The 16834-nt window shown below is 50.2% G+C and overlaps 1 protein-coding gene across 1 annotated transcript in view; it reads right to left on the reverse strand.

Moving 5' to 3' along the window:
• Fhad1 (forkhead associated phosphopeptide binding domain 1) overlaps positions 1–16834 on the reverse strand; it is a 100542-nt gene that overhangs the window by 11315 nt on the left and 72393 nt on the right. The window contains exons 17-24 of the mRNA XM_036178632.1: positions 16593–16766; positions 14233–14458; positions 12008–12092; positions 10272–10378; positions 8515–8674; positions 8069–8195; positions 2162–2291; positions 1406–1533 (exon numbers count right to left, since the gene is read on the reverse strand). Of these exons, the coding sequence (XP_036034525.1) occupies positions 1406–1533; positions 2162–2291; positions 8069–8195; positions 8515–8674; positions 10272–10378; positions 12008–12092; positions 14233–14458; positions 16593–16766 (1137 nt within the window). The remainder of the gene's footprint in view (positions 1–1405; positions 1534–2161; positions 2292–8068; positions 8196–8514; positions 8675–10271; positions 10379–12007; positions 12093–14232; positions 14459–16592; positions 16767–16834) is intronic.

Raw genomic sequence — 16834 nt, forward strand, 5'->3', positions numbered from 1 at the left:
GGACAGAGTATAGGCTCCATCCTTCTGTATCTCTGTGACCTTGGATGAGGCACTGGCTTCTGAAACCCTAATTCATAAACTGTCAAATAGGGACAGTGGACACGCTACAGCCCAGCTGCTGCAAGGCTTCACGGAGCGGGTGAAGGGCTCAGCGCAAGCCCAGCACACGGCAAGCACCCGATCCACGGGGCTTTTCTTCCTTCCTACTCTTATAATTCAAATGGCTTCTGACCTTGGAGGACCAAGGCTTTTAAAAACTGAGTTGGGAGGTCCCCTGCTGTGTAGAGGCAGTGGTGGGTCATGAGCAAGGGGAAGGCCTGTCTGGGAAGCAGAGTCAGGCCATGAGAGCTAGCTGACCTCCCATCCGGAGACTGTCCCTCTACACCCAACCCTGGAGACTGGGTGTGTGATTTTTATTAAGAAAAGCAGCTCACTTCAAAGACCTTCAGCTCCAATGCTAAAAAATGCTCAGAAAGACAGGATACTGGTTCACATAAGGTAACGGTGTTGTTCATTCTAGAACCTTCCATGTGCTTCATTCCTAGTTGTGTCAGCCGGTATGCGGCCAGCGGGTCCTGTGACTGGCACCGACTTGAGCTGTCCATTGTCATGTGTCCATTAACTACTCAGTATAACATCCTTTGGGTTGTAAGGTCACTTCCAAAGTCACAATTACTCACTCCTGAGAATCTTGGCATCTAAGGTTCCACTTCTTGCTTGGATTGTATTATTTAGGACTAACAGCTACCAATTATTTAGTATAAATTCTGAGCCAGGCACTGGGGGGAAGCATTCATAGAGTTATCTTGATCTTTGTTGTTGTTGAGAGGGTCATAAGTAGCCCCGGTAGGCCTAAAATTTCGCATGTGCTCAAGCATGACCTGCACCCCTGCTCTTCTTGCCTATACTCCGGAGTAACCCTGGGATTACAGGTGTGTGTCACCACACCTGGCAGCCTTGCTGGAGGACACACAGCATTCAGGCTGGCCTCCGTCACAGGACCTCTGGCCTTCTCATCTCACTTCCTTCCACTTGTACGTGCTCATGTCTTTCAGTTTAGAGGGAACAGCAGCCTTTGGCAAACTCGTGGCATAGACTCATCCATCAGCCTGTTGGATGTTTTCTGCAGGATGGATCATCTCCTAGGAAAGGGACCAGCCCTTTGTGCTTCAGTGACCCATTTGGCCCAGAGTCAAAGCAATGACATACTGTACTGTGCACATGGAGGCCACTGTCTGTGCCAATATCCAGTGACTCGCTGGTGAGTGTGTGGAGACCGACACCTGCTAGTCGGGGAGGCCCTGGCCCTGAACCTCCAACACACTGACTTGCAGCTCAGCTCACAGCAGCCCTAATGCCCACCCTCTCATGTCAGTCACTGCAGAGGTAAATGATTTTTGGTTACCGATCGGATCTCTATTCTTGAGAGAGGCGTCAGGTCAGGCTTTGCGTCTAATAATATTTTCTGTACATTTTTTTCCATTCTGAGGGTCTTTAGTTCTAGGAACGATTCATTCACGTGGTCCTTATGATCTACAAAAGAAATAATTTAGACTCAGGAAGACATCATTTCACATCACCACTGTAGCCACGACTTACAGGACACTTACCACAGGACAGTTTTAATCCTGACGACCTCCCTGGCAGAAGAGGAAACCCAGGCCTAGAGAAATTAAATGATTTGCCGAAGTCCACACAGTCAGTGTAAGGCTTTGGCCACAAAGCTGTCGCTGCAGAGGTGAACTTCACTTAAGGCCTTTCAGGCACAGAGATGAAGAGGAGACTTGTACTGGGACACTTGGTGCCCAGTGCCTTGCTCAGCCACCAGCTGCCCGTTCTGAGCCAACTCCAGCCTTTCTGAAGGGGGTACTCTAAGAGGTACCACCAGGGCTCATCTTCAGGTCGCGTTAGACCATGACAAAGTTCCCACCAGGGCACAGCGAAATAAGGAGGACAGTAGTGAGTTTTTCATGTCCTATTTATTTAACACCAGGGCCTGCGGTTGACTCTGAGGTGTGGCGGGGACTGGCCCATCATTGTTAGTGTTATAATGTCCTTCCGATTACGAGATGATGGGGACATCCTGGCCAAGCAGCCAGTCCCCAGGGTGTCCACCAGGCTCTGGGGCCCCCAAGCTGGGACTAAGGAGCAGAGGACTTACTGGGAGAGCGGCCCTGTTCCAGCTCTTTGATTCGTATCCGGAGTTCCGACAAGGCCTTTTTCTGCCGCTGAATGACTTCCTCATGTCGAGACCCTTTACACTTGGCCCCCAGGTCACTGAAGGACTGCTCCTGGAGACAGGGTGGTACAGACATTTCCCTCAGTTCCCAGGGACATGAACAATTCCTGTTCAGCAGAAACCCTGTCATTCAGCACTTCTGGAAAATATCGTAAGAGCTTCAGTAGAGAAAGGATTTAAACTTTTCATCGCAAATATCAAGTCCCATGTAGGAGGATTTCCAACTCTCCTTCCTACTTAGTGTCCTATAAATAAAGTGTTCCCTTCTCTGCATCCTCTATGTTTTTTCTAATGTTCTTTCATGCATCTCCATTTCTCTTCATTTCTTTCTTTCTTTTTGAGACAGGGTCTCTCTGGGTAGCCCTGGCTATCCTGGAACTTACTATGTAGATCAGGCTGGCCTTGAACCCAGAGATCCATCAGATTTTCAAGTGCTGGGATTAAAGATGTGTGTCACCACATCCAGCTTTGGGTCTCCATGTGTTAAAAATCTGATCTTGTTCTGAACAGTAACTTTTTAAAAAGAATTATTATTTATTATTATTATTATTATTATTATTATTATTATTATTATTATTTTCCAGATAGGGTTTCTCTGCATAGTTTTTGGTGCCTGTCCTAGATTCTTACTGTAGACCAGGTTGGCCTCGAACTCACAGAGATCCTCCTGCCTCTGCCTCCTGAGTGCTGGGATTAAAGGTGTGTGCCACCATGCCCAGCAAGAATTATTTTTATTACTCCTAAAATTGTGTGTGTTTGTGCATGCGTGTGCACGTGCATGTGTGAGCATGCGCACGCAGGTGCCTAGAGACCAGAAGAGGGCAATCAGGTCCCATGGAGGTGGAGTTACGGGTGGTCATGAGCTGCCTGATGTAGGTGCTGGGAATAGAATTCAAGTCCTGTGCAAGAGCCACAGGTGAACTTAACTGCTAAGCCATCTCTGCACCCCTCCAGTTCTACTCTGGGGGAGGGGGAATTTTTACTGTTTTCTTTCCCTTGATATCCTGTGATGCTGAGGTTGGAACCCAGTTCTCTTTGTTGCTCAGCTGTATGCCCAGCCCCAGAAGGGCATATTAGATGAGACTTCCTCTTATACTGGTAAGAAGGATGATTTTATCCTGTCTGCTTCGGGGGACTGAACAGCCTGGCCCTTGATTGGTTTGGAGAGATCTCTCTCTGCAGCTCCAGGGTCTCTAGAGTGGCAGGTCCAGCAGAACTGTCTGTGACAACAGGATGCTCCATACCTGCCTCTTACAGTATGGTAACTCCTAACCCCATGGGACCGTTAGAGGCTAGAGTGAGGTTTACCCAGGGCACAGACAAGGAAGGTCTTTGAGGGTCATGCTCTTTTTAACGATGAATTCAGAAGAATTTAGGGTTTTTTTTCCTCTAGAAAAATGAGGAGATGCGCCCCAGTAATGCAGAGAGCTTGCCCAGCATACACAAAGCCCTGAGCTCCATCCCCAGCACTGTAGAAACTGAGTGAGGGGACACATGGCTGTGACCCCAGTGCTTGGGAGGTGACACAGAAGAATCGATCAGAAGTTCAAGGTCCTTCCTGACTACATAGTGCGTCTGAGGCCAGGCTGCATGACATGAGGTCCTGTCTCGGTTCTCTCATCATTCATTCATTCAATCATTCAATCATTCATTCATTCATTCATTCATTCATTCATTCATTCATGCCACACCTCGGACTGCTAAGCTTGCTCTAGGCTCCGAGTCTCCATCAGTGAGGACTCTTGCTGTCCTGGATTTTGTGCCTCAGTGTGAGCAGACAGACAGTGGGAAGGGTAAACAGGGAGACACAATGAGCAGTGACGAGTGTTAAGCAGATAATTAAGTGGGGACCTGGGATGGGGTGCCGAGAGTGACTTTCAGTTGTCAGACTGTTGCTAGGGGGAGACCTTAGCCAAACTGGCAAGAATGGGAAGAGACGAACGATCTCTCTTTTATAACTATTTTTAAAATAGCAACTTTTGGTTCATTTTAGATTACAGATATAGATAACGAAGACAACATATACATAAGATGAAGTGAACTAAAATTATTAAAATTTTATATAGCTAAGCATCTCGGTCTCTATTTCCTTTTTTAAAAAAAAGTTTTTCCTTTGGAATTTTTCTTTGAGACAGGATCTCACATAATCCAGGTTGCCCTCAAACTTTCTATGTAGCCAAAGATGACCTTGAACTCCTGGTCCTCTTGTCTCCACCTCCTGAATGCTGGGATTTCAGGCATGTACCACCATGCTTAGTGTCGGTGGTATTATGGTATAGGCTCAAGGCTTTGTGTGCTCTGGAAGCACTCTACCAACTGAGCCACAAGCCCTGTCTCTGTTCCTGGGTATATATGCATGTGTCTACCAAGCCATCACTAGCAATCCATATTCTCATTCATATTCATTGCCTCCCCACACCCTCTTCCCCTACGCTAGACACTATTCCAGGCACCTCCATCAAAGACCCAAGCTAAGCTCTGCCGTGGATCTGAACCTTGTGCACCAGACAGATGATGAAGCAGTTCAGCATTAGACACTCTAGCATCAGCGAGTGAGAAATCCACCCACAGACAGAGCAGAGGCCCGGAAAAGAGAATCATCTGTTCTTCCTCTGCTGACTCTGGTTGCTTCTTGAAGGCCAATAGGATGGTGGGTCCCTGGCTCGGCGCTTGTCACACTGGCCCCCTAGGGGGTCTTCAAGGCCCACAGCCCCTTCAAGGGGCTCAGCAATGCTGTCTGAGGCTCTCACGGGAACGCTCCCCTCCCTCGACATTTCTGTCACACTATTACTTCCTGCTGGCTCTGCTTCAAATTTCTCCTTGTGGAGGCCTCTCACCACCGGTCTGAGAGAACCTCTTTCCTAGGGTGCTCTTATCTATTGTTCTGGTCAGGTTTGCTTGTTTGTTTGGTTTTTTTTTTTTTTTTTTTTGGTCACTGGACACAAACCATGGTCATCTGGGAAGAGGGAACCTCAATTAAGAAAATGCCTCTATCAGATCGGTCTGTGGGGGCATTTTCCTGATTAATGATTGATATGGCAGGGTCCAGCCACTGTGGATAGTGCTCCCCTGGGCAGGTAGGTGGTTCTAGGGTGTATTAGAGAGCAGGGTGAGCAAGCCAGGAAGCAGCACCCCTCCATGGCCTCTTGTTTCACTTCCAGCCTCCAGGTTCTTGTCTCAAGTTCCCGCCCTGACTTCCTCCATGATGAACTGTAAGCTGTAAGCTGAAATGACCCCTTTCCTCCCTAAGTTGTTTTTGTCAGAGTGTTTTTTATCACAGCGATAGAAAGCTAACTGGGACAGTCTCAAGTTTGGCCATCTTAGCTTCTCAAGCCACCTGGCCCCGCCTTGTCCCTAGGATATTTTATTCTATACTAACTTTCTGTTTCCTCCTTTCCCGCACACAGGCCCCATAAGGGCAAAGCGTGCCTCCTGTGGAGACTATGGTCCTCCCAGGCCTGAGCACGGTGCTCAAGATGTGCAAAGTCTGGAAGGAGTGAGGAGCCCTCCCCAGCTTCTGATAGTGCCAGGGCCGCCGGGTGGGTGAGGGGACCTAACTAGTCTGGTGTATTGCCCCGAAGCTGGACCACCTCAGGGCTTGCTTCTGTATAGGACTCATTCATCTGCTGGAGGGCATCTGACTGTCCTGGAAAGAGCCTGCTGAATGCTGCCTCCTGGAGAGAAGCAGACAGATGCTGTGCTAGGCAGGAGGACAGGCTCAGCAGCCGGGCCAGACTCCCCTGGTCCTTCATGGTAGAGGAAGCACCATGTGACCCCTCCTCAGCCTCCTCTGGGAACTCTCTTACTGGGAGAGGACACAGATTCTTTCTCATACAACTCTTGAGCCCTCTGACCCTCTCTGGCCTTGGAAACAGGAAGTAGCTTGGGTGAGGACCGCTGTTCCAAGAAGGGATGCTTTTTGCCTTTTATCTTGTGTCCTCCCTCCCCCATCAGCCTCAGCTTTGAGACAGAAACTAAAAGTCGCCATTCAGCAGGTCTCCCCACGGAACACATGCAGGATGTGTGTGTGTGTGTGTGTGTGTGTGTGTGTGTGTGTGTGTGTGCGCGAGTGCGCGCTGGTATGTGTAGGGCACCTGTGAACTTTTCCCTGTCTTTAGCACAAGGCCTGATACACAGCAGGTGCTCAATAGTCACTGTGGGTCAGGTCCTGCTCTGATGGCTCAGGATTCCTACAGGAGTGACTGACATTTCCTGCTGCCCAGCTGAGCCTCCAGCCACCTGGGCCATTGCACGCCTCCTCCTCCTGGTTGCCCTGAGCAACGGGAACCCCTTCTATTAAAGTGCTCTGGACAGCATTCAGTTCCAGGGACAGCTGGCTGGACCTCAAGCCCTTCCATCCTGGCTGTCTGAAGCCCTGGCTTGCTGCTGTCTGGCAGGGCTAGTGTCTTGGTTGATGTAGTTGGCCTTGTTTCTTTTAGATGATTCATTATCTGGCTTCCTACAGTGAAAAGAAAAGGTTGTCCTGGACTGGACTCTAGGAATCGGAGGCCTCAAGGAACCACTGTGCCCCACAATGATGGCAAATGCCACGGCACTGGGCATGGGGGTGGAATTCAGATTAGCCTTGAGGACCACTTGATGAAGGCTGTTCTCACTCAGACATGCTTCCTACTGGATGGCGTCTGGGATGTCCGGTCAGTAACACAGGGAGATCTTATCCAGCAACTGCCATGGTCTGTGTGTGGGGGTGGGTGGATCACATTAACTGCATGGTTCTCTGGGAAGGTCATTTGGTTCTGTGCCACACAGTTTAGGAAGCCCCTTGGCCCCAGAAACTTCACAGCCAAACAGGAGTTCTACATATGGGCCACTTAGACTAAATACAGCACCAGGTTAAGGGAGACGCAGCTGAAATTGTCATCATCTGGGGACTGGCTAGAAAAAAAGGACACAAAATGGAATTCTAAGCAGTCGTTTACACAAAGTGACTTTTACAGACTTAGTTGACAAGATGTCATCAGATAGTGTCTGTGGGCTGGGGAGATGGGCTCAGTGGGTAAGAGCACTTGTTGTGTGAGCATTAGGGGACTGAGTTCAGGATCTCCAGCACCCATTTAACAAAGCTAAGCATGGCTGCATGCACCTGTAACCCCAAACTGATGGGGACTGGGGGTGGGGTGGGCATGGAAATAGGAGGGTCATTGTATATTGCTCACCAGCTCTGCAGGAAAAATCAAATGGTACACTACTCTAGGTTCAGCAAGGGACCCTGTCTCAAGTGTGGTAAGACAGTAGAGCCAGAAAGCTGATAGCTGATGTCCTCTTTTGGTCTCCACACACTCATATCACACACACACACACACACACACACACACACACACACACACACACACACACATACAGAGAGAGAGGGGGGAGAGATATTAACAAACAAAAGACATAGCAGAACATTTCCTACCAGATGTGTTTGTGGGTATGCATAAATAAAATGTATTTCTCAACCACTCATTGACGGGGGACTGTCAGTCTCAGAGGAGGGAACTGCTGTACAGTGACCTCTCTAAGCCCACCAACTTTCTACGAGGAGGGGCTGGGATTCGAATCCAGGACAACTTGATCCAAGGTGGACAGCCAACCACTGCCCAACCACTAGTACAATTCATGTTCTTAGGAAGACCTGGTGGTCTCAGAGGAGAGAACAGCAGGCACTGTCTCCACTGTTGACAGTGTAACCATGGAGACTGTGAGCATGGGGCAGAACTCTGTCTTTGTCATTTCATGGGAATGAGCAATACTTTTAGAAGCCTTGGGTTTTTGGTTGCCACCCAAAGCCTGGACCTGCCCGGAGCCCCAGTCACAGACACTGACCTCTTGGAAGCTGGAGAATGTATCTGGGTGAACTGGTTCTATCTGCAAAGAGATGTCACACTTCTGGTTCAGATTCCTAGGCTTCTGCTCCATGCTCAGGTGGGGTCTATGTTTCTCCTGGGAAGTCCTGGGGCAGAGAGGGACGTCATGGGTGTCAGCCAGCTACGGGTTCACGGAACTTTGCATCCCTCCGTCGTAAGCTGGAGGTCAAACTATTTTCACAGGTGACTGGATTCTTTCAGACTTCCTGCATTTAAGCTGAGCCCAGTCACCTGGAGAATGAATGTCCATTCCAGAACAAAGCACAGCGCTGTTTTCATCCACGAGTCTCCGAAGCAATGAAACACAATCACTCATTCCCCCACCCAATTCAACCGGCATTTACTGAGCCCTCTCTCTGTGCCAGAGGCCTTGGGGTGGTCACGCCACACGGACCCTTCCCACACCTGAGCGTCTCCCTGAGGGCCTTCAGCTCCCTGTCTTTCTTCTCCACCAGGCCGCTGGTCTGCGCCACCTTCGCTTTGAGCACGCTCAGCTCCTTGTTCTGCTGTTGCACCAGGGCCACGTGTCGCTCCAGCTCCATCTTCTGCTTCTCATTCAGCTCCCCTGGGAGTGACAGGAAGTTGGTTTTCCACCTCAGACCTCTGTCATGGCCTATCTGACAGCCCTATGAGATCCGCGAGGCAGGTCTGTCCTGGGGTCCTCAGGTGCCCCCAGGAGCTCTGTCAGAGCCTCAGCATGTGACAGTGGGTGGCGCAGTAAGCCCCTGCTTCTTCCTCACTACAGTGTTACACCAGCAGCCGCTGTCAGTGCCCTGCCCATGTCCCCCTGGTCTTTTAGGGCGCTCTGGCTCATGTTCAGCTACCTGCTTCTGACAGGGTCTCATGGATTCTAGGCTGGTCTCCAACTCTTTATAGCCAACAATGACCTTCAACCTTCTAACCTTCCCATCTCCACCTCCTCAGTGGTGGGATCACAGGTGTGTGACACCAGCTCACTTTCATTTAGTGCTGGGACTTGAACCCAGGGCCTCAATGTAGGCTAGGCAAGCACTCCAACTGAACCACATACCCAGCTGCCTCTGTATCTTTTTGTCCAGGGGTGTTCTCAGGCTCCTGGAGTCTTCTGGGCTACACTGGGTAAAACAGTGTTCCATCCACAGCTGGCACAGACAGCCGCCCCTGCTCCTACTCTCTCTGGCAGAATTAGTTCTGGGTACCTCAGCACCCTCTTGATTGGCAGCCTACCACACTTCATTTTCTTTCCCTCTGGCTCAAGCTCTGGCTCACTGTCAGCGTTTACTGGGGTTGTGGCTTGAATAGACAGGCTGTGGTGGAGTTCCACTTTTAGGGTCCGCTGTTGGGAGGACCCACACTAAGACCTTTGCATTGCCTTAAGTCTTCAATTGCAGCTTACAGGGGAATTACCATTAGCACCCCCACTTCACAGATTCGGACACTGCGGCTCAGAAAGGTAGAGTCTTGTCAAGGACCTAATGGCGATCAGGTTCTGGAATTGGGGTCTGACTCATTGTATTCTCTATTATCACTTTCCTTCCATTGAAAACCACTGGGATGGCCTGAGGGAGCAAAGAGGCCTGAGGGTTTGGGGATGTCAGGGGCTGGGTGAAACAGCCTCCCTCTCCCCTCCTTCCCTGCCTCCTTCTCTCCCTTTTCCCATCTTCCAGTTCTGGAATCTAGTTTTATTTCTCAAGTCCTATCTGCCTGGATTTTTTGTCCTGCCAGAGGCTGGGAATAGGAAAGAGAAGGAGTCCTTTGAAGCAAGAGGAAGGATGGAGAAACACATGAGATCAGGGACAGAGCCCGGCTGAGTGTCTGTGCAGGGGTGCGTGGGACACCTGCTTTCTCTTCCCTACCCTGGGTGGCTGATGAGGAAGGAGGTGTGTGGTCTTTTTGCATGATGAGGAGGCAGCTTGTGAGGCCCCTTCACACTGCACCCAGGCTCCTGCAAAGGGCCCAGCCCTGGGGAAACCTCACTACTGCCCTCCCAGGGGTGAGAATAAGCTGCAGCAGAAAACGATGTTGACCCTCAAGGTCCACCAGGTGAGTGTGACCCTGGGTGACAGGGGCCGCAGGCACACAAGAAAGCGGGTCCACAAGAGGCTTTGAGACCCAGGCTGCTGACTCTGCTGTCCCTTCCTGAGAGGATCAGGGAGTCCAGTGACCCAGGAACTCATACCAACCTCTCAGGTCTGACATCCTGCCATGGGCTTCATTGAGGTCTGTCCTCAGCCTCATGATGACCTCCTGCTGAGACAGGATTTCCTTCTGAGCAGCTAGTAAGTCATCTCTGTAGTGAAAACAAATAAACAAAACAACAGGCCGAGTCAGCTGTGTTCAACTTCCCCGATAACTCCTGAGTGGGGCTGAGAAGGAGCCCAGAAAAGGCTCAAAATGCCCAGGGATGGATCTTGGGACCTCAGCCCAGCTGGGGGACAGGCAGCCTTTAAATACTAAAAGAGAACATCATTTTGATGTACTTAGCACACTTTGAGAAAGAACAAAGGGTCTGGTTGGGCTGGGCTGAGGTCTACTGTGTCTCTAGTGAGGGTGTCATCTGGTCCTGCATGGGACCTGTCAGCACAGACAGGCTAGTGGTTTTGTGGAAAGAGGTTGGCAGACCGAAGGGAGATGGTAGGGGTTCAGGACTTCCAGGAGGATGGGGAAGGAGAGGAGGAGACAACAAAAGCTTTGTTTGTTCCCTTGCATGCTGGGATCCTGGGCACCTGACCAGAACGAAGGAAATGCAGGAATGGTAAGGACAGACGGCACGTTAGACTCCATGAGAACTGCTGTTCTCATTGGAGGGGTGCTCCACAGGACAGGCACTCTTTAGGGACCACAACTTGTAGGCCTAAGAAGGAGGCAAAAGTTAATGGAAGCTGGGTTGTGTTTTTGAGGGACCTCGATGGGATACACACTTCGGTGTGCAGTCGTATTAGGGGAAGAATGTACTGAGTAGAAGGCAGTATTGAAGTCTGTCACTTGTCCCTCTCTAGTGAGCTCAGAGGTTTTGGTGGCCCAGGCTCTTCACACACACACACACACACACACACACACACACACACACACACACACACACATGCATATGTAAGACAAAGGCACCCATTAAAATATGTTTATATATGTATATACACACATAATATGGGTATGATGATATATTGTATACCCTAATAAAATTTGTCAGATCAGAGAACAGAACCAGCCACTAGATTAAACATAGAGTCCAGGCAGTGGTGGCACACACCTTTAATCCTAGCACTCGGGAGGCAGAGATCTGTCTGAATCTCTGTGAGTTCAAAGCCACCCTGGACTACATGAGATTGACCCAGTCCAGGAGAGAAACAGAGCCAGGCAGTGGTGGCACACACCTTTAATCCCAATATTTGGGAAGCACACACACCATTAATCCCAGCGCTAGGAAGGAAGTGATATGGTGGACAGAGAAAGGTATTTAGGCATGAGGAGACAGGAACTAAGGCTCTCTTTACACCGTGTGGGTTCTGGGGATCCAGTCGGGGTGTCAGTCTCGGCAGTGCGTGCCCTTACCATCTCATAACCGTTCCAGAACTCACCCCTGTAAGTGGTCTTCACTGTCAGCATGGGCCATGAGAATGAAATTCTTCCGGGGTCGGGGTGGTGATTCAGGGTGGAAAGTAAGTCACAGCGCCTGCACACAGTCACCAAGCTGCAGGCGTATACCTCCTACAAATGCAGCTGCCCAGGGAGGCAGCCCAACTCTCCCGGGACTGCAAGACCACCAAGGGTGGACCTGTGATCTGAGCAGACAGCTGCCTGGATCTCCCCACCACATCATCCTCACTTGCAACAGGAACTGGGAAATCTAAGCAACCTTGAGAACACAGATCTGGCCATATCCCTGCTCCTCCCATGCCTTGGGACCCTCCTTGGTACTCACATTAGGTGGTCACACGCTACTTCTTTGGTACTGCTGTCCAGTGGGGGTGCTTCTGCGGGCTCTTGGGGCACTTCCTCCTTTTTTACTGCATCAGAGGGATATGTCAACATCATCACAGCCCATACATAGTGGACTTTCCCTTTCCCTGTCCTGTGAACACACCTGTGTCTCTCACAACTCACACAGCTTTCTCTACCCTCAGACTCCCTATGTGTGTAGCGTTAACAGGTGAGGCTGTGACTGTGTAAAGTCTGGCTATGGCTTGTGTTCTCTGAGATGTTAACATTTAATCCCCACGGTGAGGTTTAAGAAGGTGGTGGCTTGATCTCACTGTGGCGTTAGAGTGGATAGATTAAAGGAGACCGTCATGGTGGAGCCCCGGGGGCAAGTGGGACAGAGACCAGACACATTCACACTCCTTGTCTCTTGTTCTTTTTTACCCCCCACTTTTTTTTTTTTTTTTGGTTTTTTGAGACAGGGTTTCTCTGTAGCTTTGGAGGCTGTCCTGGAACTTGCTTTGTAGACCAGGCTATCAGGCTGGCCTCGAACTCACAGAGATCCACCTGCCTCTGCCTCCTGAGTGCTGGGATTACAGGCGTGTGCCACCATTGCCCAGCAGCCCTATTTTTAAAAACAGAGCCTCATGTAGCCCAGGCTGGCCCCAAACTCACTATGTAGCTGAGGATAACTCAGAACTTCTGATTCCCCTGCCTCCACCTCCCCAGTGCTGAGATTATAGGCATATATCACTGGGTCCCATTTATGTGCTGACAGATTGAACCTAGGGTTTCCTGCATGAGAGGCCAAGACTGAACCAACTGAGCCACACCCCCAACTTTGCACACCCCTTGTCTCTTGACATGTGACACCCTGGGCTTTCTCATGACTCTGCTGGCAAGGCCAGCACCAGAAGCAGAGCTTCCACCTTGAACCTAACCTCTGACTAAACTTCTTTCCTTACTTGCCCACTCACTGAACTGGGCCAGCAACAATGGAAAATGGGCCAATATGACAACGAGCTCTTCCTGGCTACTGGGTGAGGCAGCGACATTTACAGACAAGGAAGCAATATGAGGATGAGGGATCTGACGGCAATGGCCCGGCCAAGCTTCAAGAGGTGCAGCCTTATTGGTGGGTCACACTACCTGCCCTTTTCTCTTTCTAGACAAAAATCTTTAAAGAATTCATGGTTTCTGGCTTCCCATCTTCCCTGTTCACTCCTTAATCCACTGTGCTCTGCTTTTCAACTCTTACTCAGTTGTTTACTCACTCAACAAACAGTTGTTTAATGCCTGCTTTATGGCAGACACTTACCTAAGGTTGGAAACGACAAAGGCGCTGTCACCCTCAGGACCCACTGAGTATCCTCACTCTTTCCTGGATTCTGGCTTAGGAGACAGAGCCTGCTCTGTGTCCTTGTTGGGGCCCTCCCCCTGCTTACTCCAAGTCACTGTCGGGGCCCTAACTCGGTTACTCACAGGGATAGTGGTTGGCTTGTCTATCATGGATCTCCAGTGCCTAAAGGAAGTTGGGGCATCATAGATGAACAAGTAAGAACAGAACAGGAATGGTGCACGAGGCAAGCCTGAGCTCACCTCTGTGTCTCTGGGAGAACTTTGGCCATGTCTGGAGATACTTGGTCATGGGGTGGGGGAATGAGGCCAGTTGTGGAGGTCAGGGATGTAGCTAAAGCAGGCACCCTGCCCCCAAGCAAAGCTTATCCAGAGCCAAACACCAACAGTGCTGACACTGAGAACTAGGGCCTGAGGCCTCAGCTTCCAGAACTTTCCACCCAGAGCCTAGTGTCTGTCATGAGTGATCCAGGTCATTTGGGGTGAATGAACGGCATAACTCTGACTGCTGTTTTTACCTCTTCGTGTTTATTTTGTAGGAGGCCAGTTCTGGCTGCCCAGGAGAGCTGTTAGGAAGGTCACAGTGGCCAGTGGCACAGAGAGGCCCCAGATTGATGTTTTCATGTGGAAAAGACAACTCCACTAATAGCTCTGGCTGCCCGTGTGCCTCACCGGCTCACTGGGTTAGCATAAAGGATGTCCTAACTCATTGTTGTTACTTTGGTTCCCTTAGGCCTCGGAGGGCTTCTAGCATCATGCGCACTGAGGAGCCAAAGGGGCCAACAGAGAGTGAGGGAGCTTTTAGATGGGGCCCAGCCTGCAGCCACTCAGGAGCTTCTAGACACCGGGTTTCTCCCCCAGCCCCAGCCCTACCTGGCTCATTGTCTTTTAGTGTTGCGATCTCCCCATCTATTTTCCTGTGGTGCTGGGTCACTTGGTAGAGCCGTTCCTCGAGGTTCACGATGGTCTGTGAGTGCTGTTTGATCTGTTCTTTGTACTCCATGATTTCCTCCTCGAAGCCATGCTTCTGGGATTCCCGTTCATCCTGCAGGGCCTTCACCGACTGCTGCTGCAGCCTCAGCCGATCCTCCATCACGATCTGAGGGAGCATTGAGGGAGATGTAGCCTCAGGAGCTAGATTAGCTGGCAGCCATCTTCCTCCTTTGCACACACCGGTGCTACATGGCATCCTACCCAAGAGTCTCTGCACACACGTTGCTGCTGGCATCCTTCTCCCTTTCCTCCCTGTATGGCTGACCTGTCTGTCTTCCAGGTCTTGGCTCTAACTAACATTACCTCCTTCAAAGAATCTTCCTGGACATGTGTTCATGGATGAGTCCCAGGCAATTTCTATTTTATTTGGTTTTTTTTTTTTCCCCAAGACCTTTATCAGCATCTGAAATGGTCTTGGTTTCTAGTTTTCTCTTCCCTGAGAGTCCCTCAGCTCCACATAGCAGAAGTCTTACCCACAGCATCTAGAAGCAGATGTTTGATGAAAATTAATGAATGGAGTGTGCATATGCTGGAGAGATGGCTCAGCAGTTAAGAGCACTGGCTGCTCTTCCAGAGACCTGGATTCGGTTCTCAACACCCTCACGGTGGCTCACAACCATCTGGAAGTTCAGTTCCAGGGGATCCAACACCCTCTTCTGCGCCCCCCATGGGAACCAGGCACACACGTGGTGCACAGATACAGACACAAATAAAGGCAACACCCATACATACAAAATAAAAAGAGATGCATCTTTAAAAAAAGAATTAGTGAGCCAGGCGGTGGTGGCGCACGCCTTTAATCCCAGCACTCAGGAGGCAGAGGCAGGCAGATCTCTGAGAATTCGAGGCCAGCCTAGTCTATAGAGCTATTCCAGGATAGCCAGGTCTATACAGAGAAACCCTGTCTTGAAAAACCAACAAACCAAAACAAAAACAAGAATTAGTGAATGTATAAACAGTTGGATGAGAGAAAAAAAAAAAGCAAACTGATGTGTATTTCTTTGTATGTGTGTGTGTGTCCTGTGCGTGGAGGTCAGAGGACAACCTTATCGGCCATCCACCTCTTGTGTTGAGACAGGATCTCTTCCTGACCAGGAACTTACCATGTAGGCTGGGCTGGCTGGTCACTGAGCCCCAGGGATCTGACAGTCTCTGTTTCCCCACTGCTGGGATTACAAGCATGCATGCAATTCTTATCAACTAAAATGACCAACAAGCCTCTTGGACAGAAAAACAGACACCACCTGTGACCACCCTCTACTGAGCCCTTTTGACGTGTCCACCCCAACCCCTCCAGCCCAGCCCCTCCAGCCCTGTCTTCCTCCCTGCTCTCCCTTCTAGTGGATATGCTGGACAGCAGCCTCCCAGCTCTCCTAAGTGTGGATGTTTCACAATCTCTCCAGATCCCCAAATTTATTTTATTTAGAGACAGGGTCCTAATCAAGTTGCCCTGCTGGTCTTTGAACTCACTTTTTAGCCCAGGCAGACCTTGAATGTGTGTTTCTCTTTCCTCAGCCTCCAGGGTAGCTGGGATTACAACCCTGTATCACCAGGTCCAGCAAGATGATCTTTCTCAACAGGGGCGATTTTTGCCTCTAAGGGACATTTGGCAGGGTCTTTCTCAGATGGGGGTTGGGAGAATGCTATTTACTTTCCCAAAGCACAGGACAGTCCCTAAGAAGAAAAGTGCCTGGCCCAGAATGTCAGCTGCCGGAGGCTGGGCAGGAGGCCAGGTCTCAACCTTTCCAACCCCACCCCTGCATTCTCCTGCCACTGTGTCATAGTTAGGATTTCTATAGCTGTGCTGACACACCACAGACGAAAGCGATTTGTGGAGGAGAGGGTTCATTTCAGCTTATCACTCTGAGGTCATCCTCCACTGCTGAGAGAGGTCAGGGCAGGAACTCAAGCAGGGCAGGAACCTGGAGGCAGGAGCTGATGCAGAGCATGGAGGGGAGCTGCTTACTGGTTTGCTCCCCCTTGGCTTGCTCAACCTGCTTTCCTATAGAGCCCAGAACCAGAGGTGGCACTGCCCACAATCGAGCAGGGCTCTTCCACATCAGTCATCAATCATCAACCGAGAAAATGCACCCCGGGCATCCCGAAGGTCAATCTGGTGGGGGCATTTTCTCAACTGCAGTCCCCTTTCCCTAGATGGCGTGTGTGTCAGGTTGATGGCATACTAGCTAGCATATGCTGCGATTCCGTGGGGGAAGCTCACCATTTTCAGATCAACCCACCATCTTTGCCTTGGTTGTTTCGAGCTCAGCTAGTGTTTCATTTAACTTGAGGGCGAGGTTCTCGGCTTTCAGAGTCTCGGCTGTCTTCATCTTCTGCACCTCGTCTAGCATGCCGAGGGCGTCGTTTAATTTAGTATTTAAGATGTCTTCCTTTTGCCCCTTTAATTCTATCTCCTAGAAAACCAGCAAACAGCAAATCAACAACGTCTGGAATTAAATATTTACTTTCTGCTTCCCTTCTC

Source organism: Onychomys torridus, chromosome 2 (assembly GCF_903995425.1).
Source record: "Onychomys torridus chromosome 2, mOncTor1.1, whole genome shotgun sequence".
NCBI classification, from domain to species: Eukaryota; Metazoa; Chordata; class Mammalia; order Rodentia; family Cricetidae; genus Onychomys; species Onychomys torridus.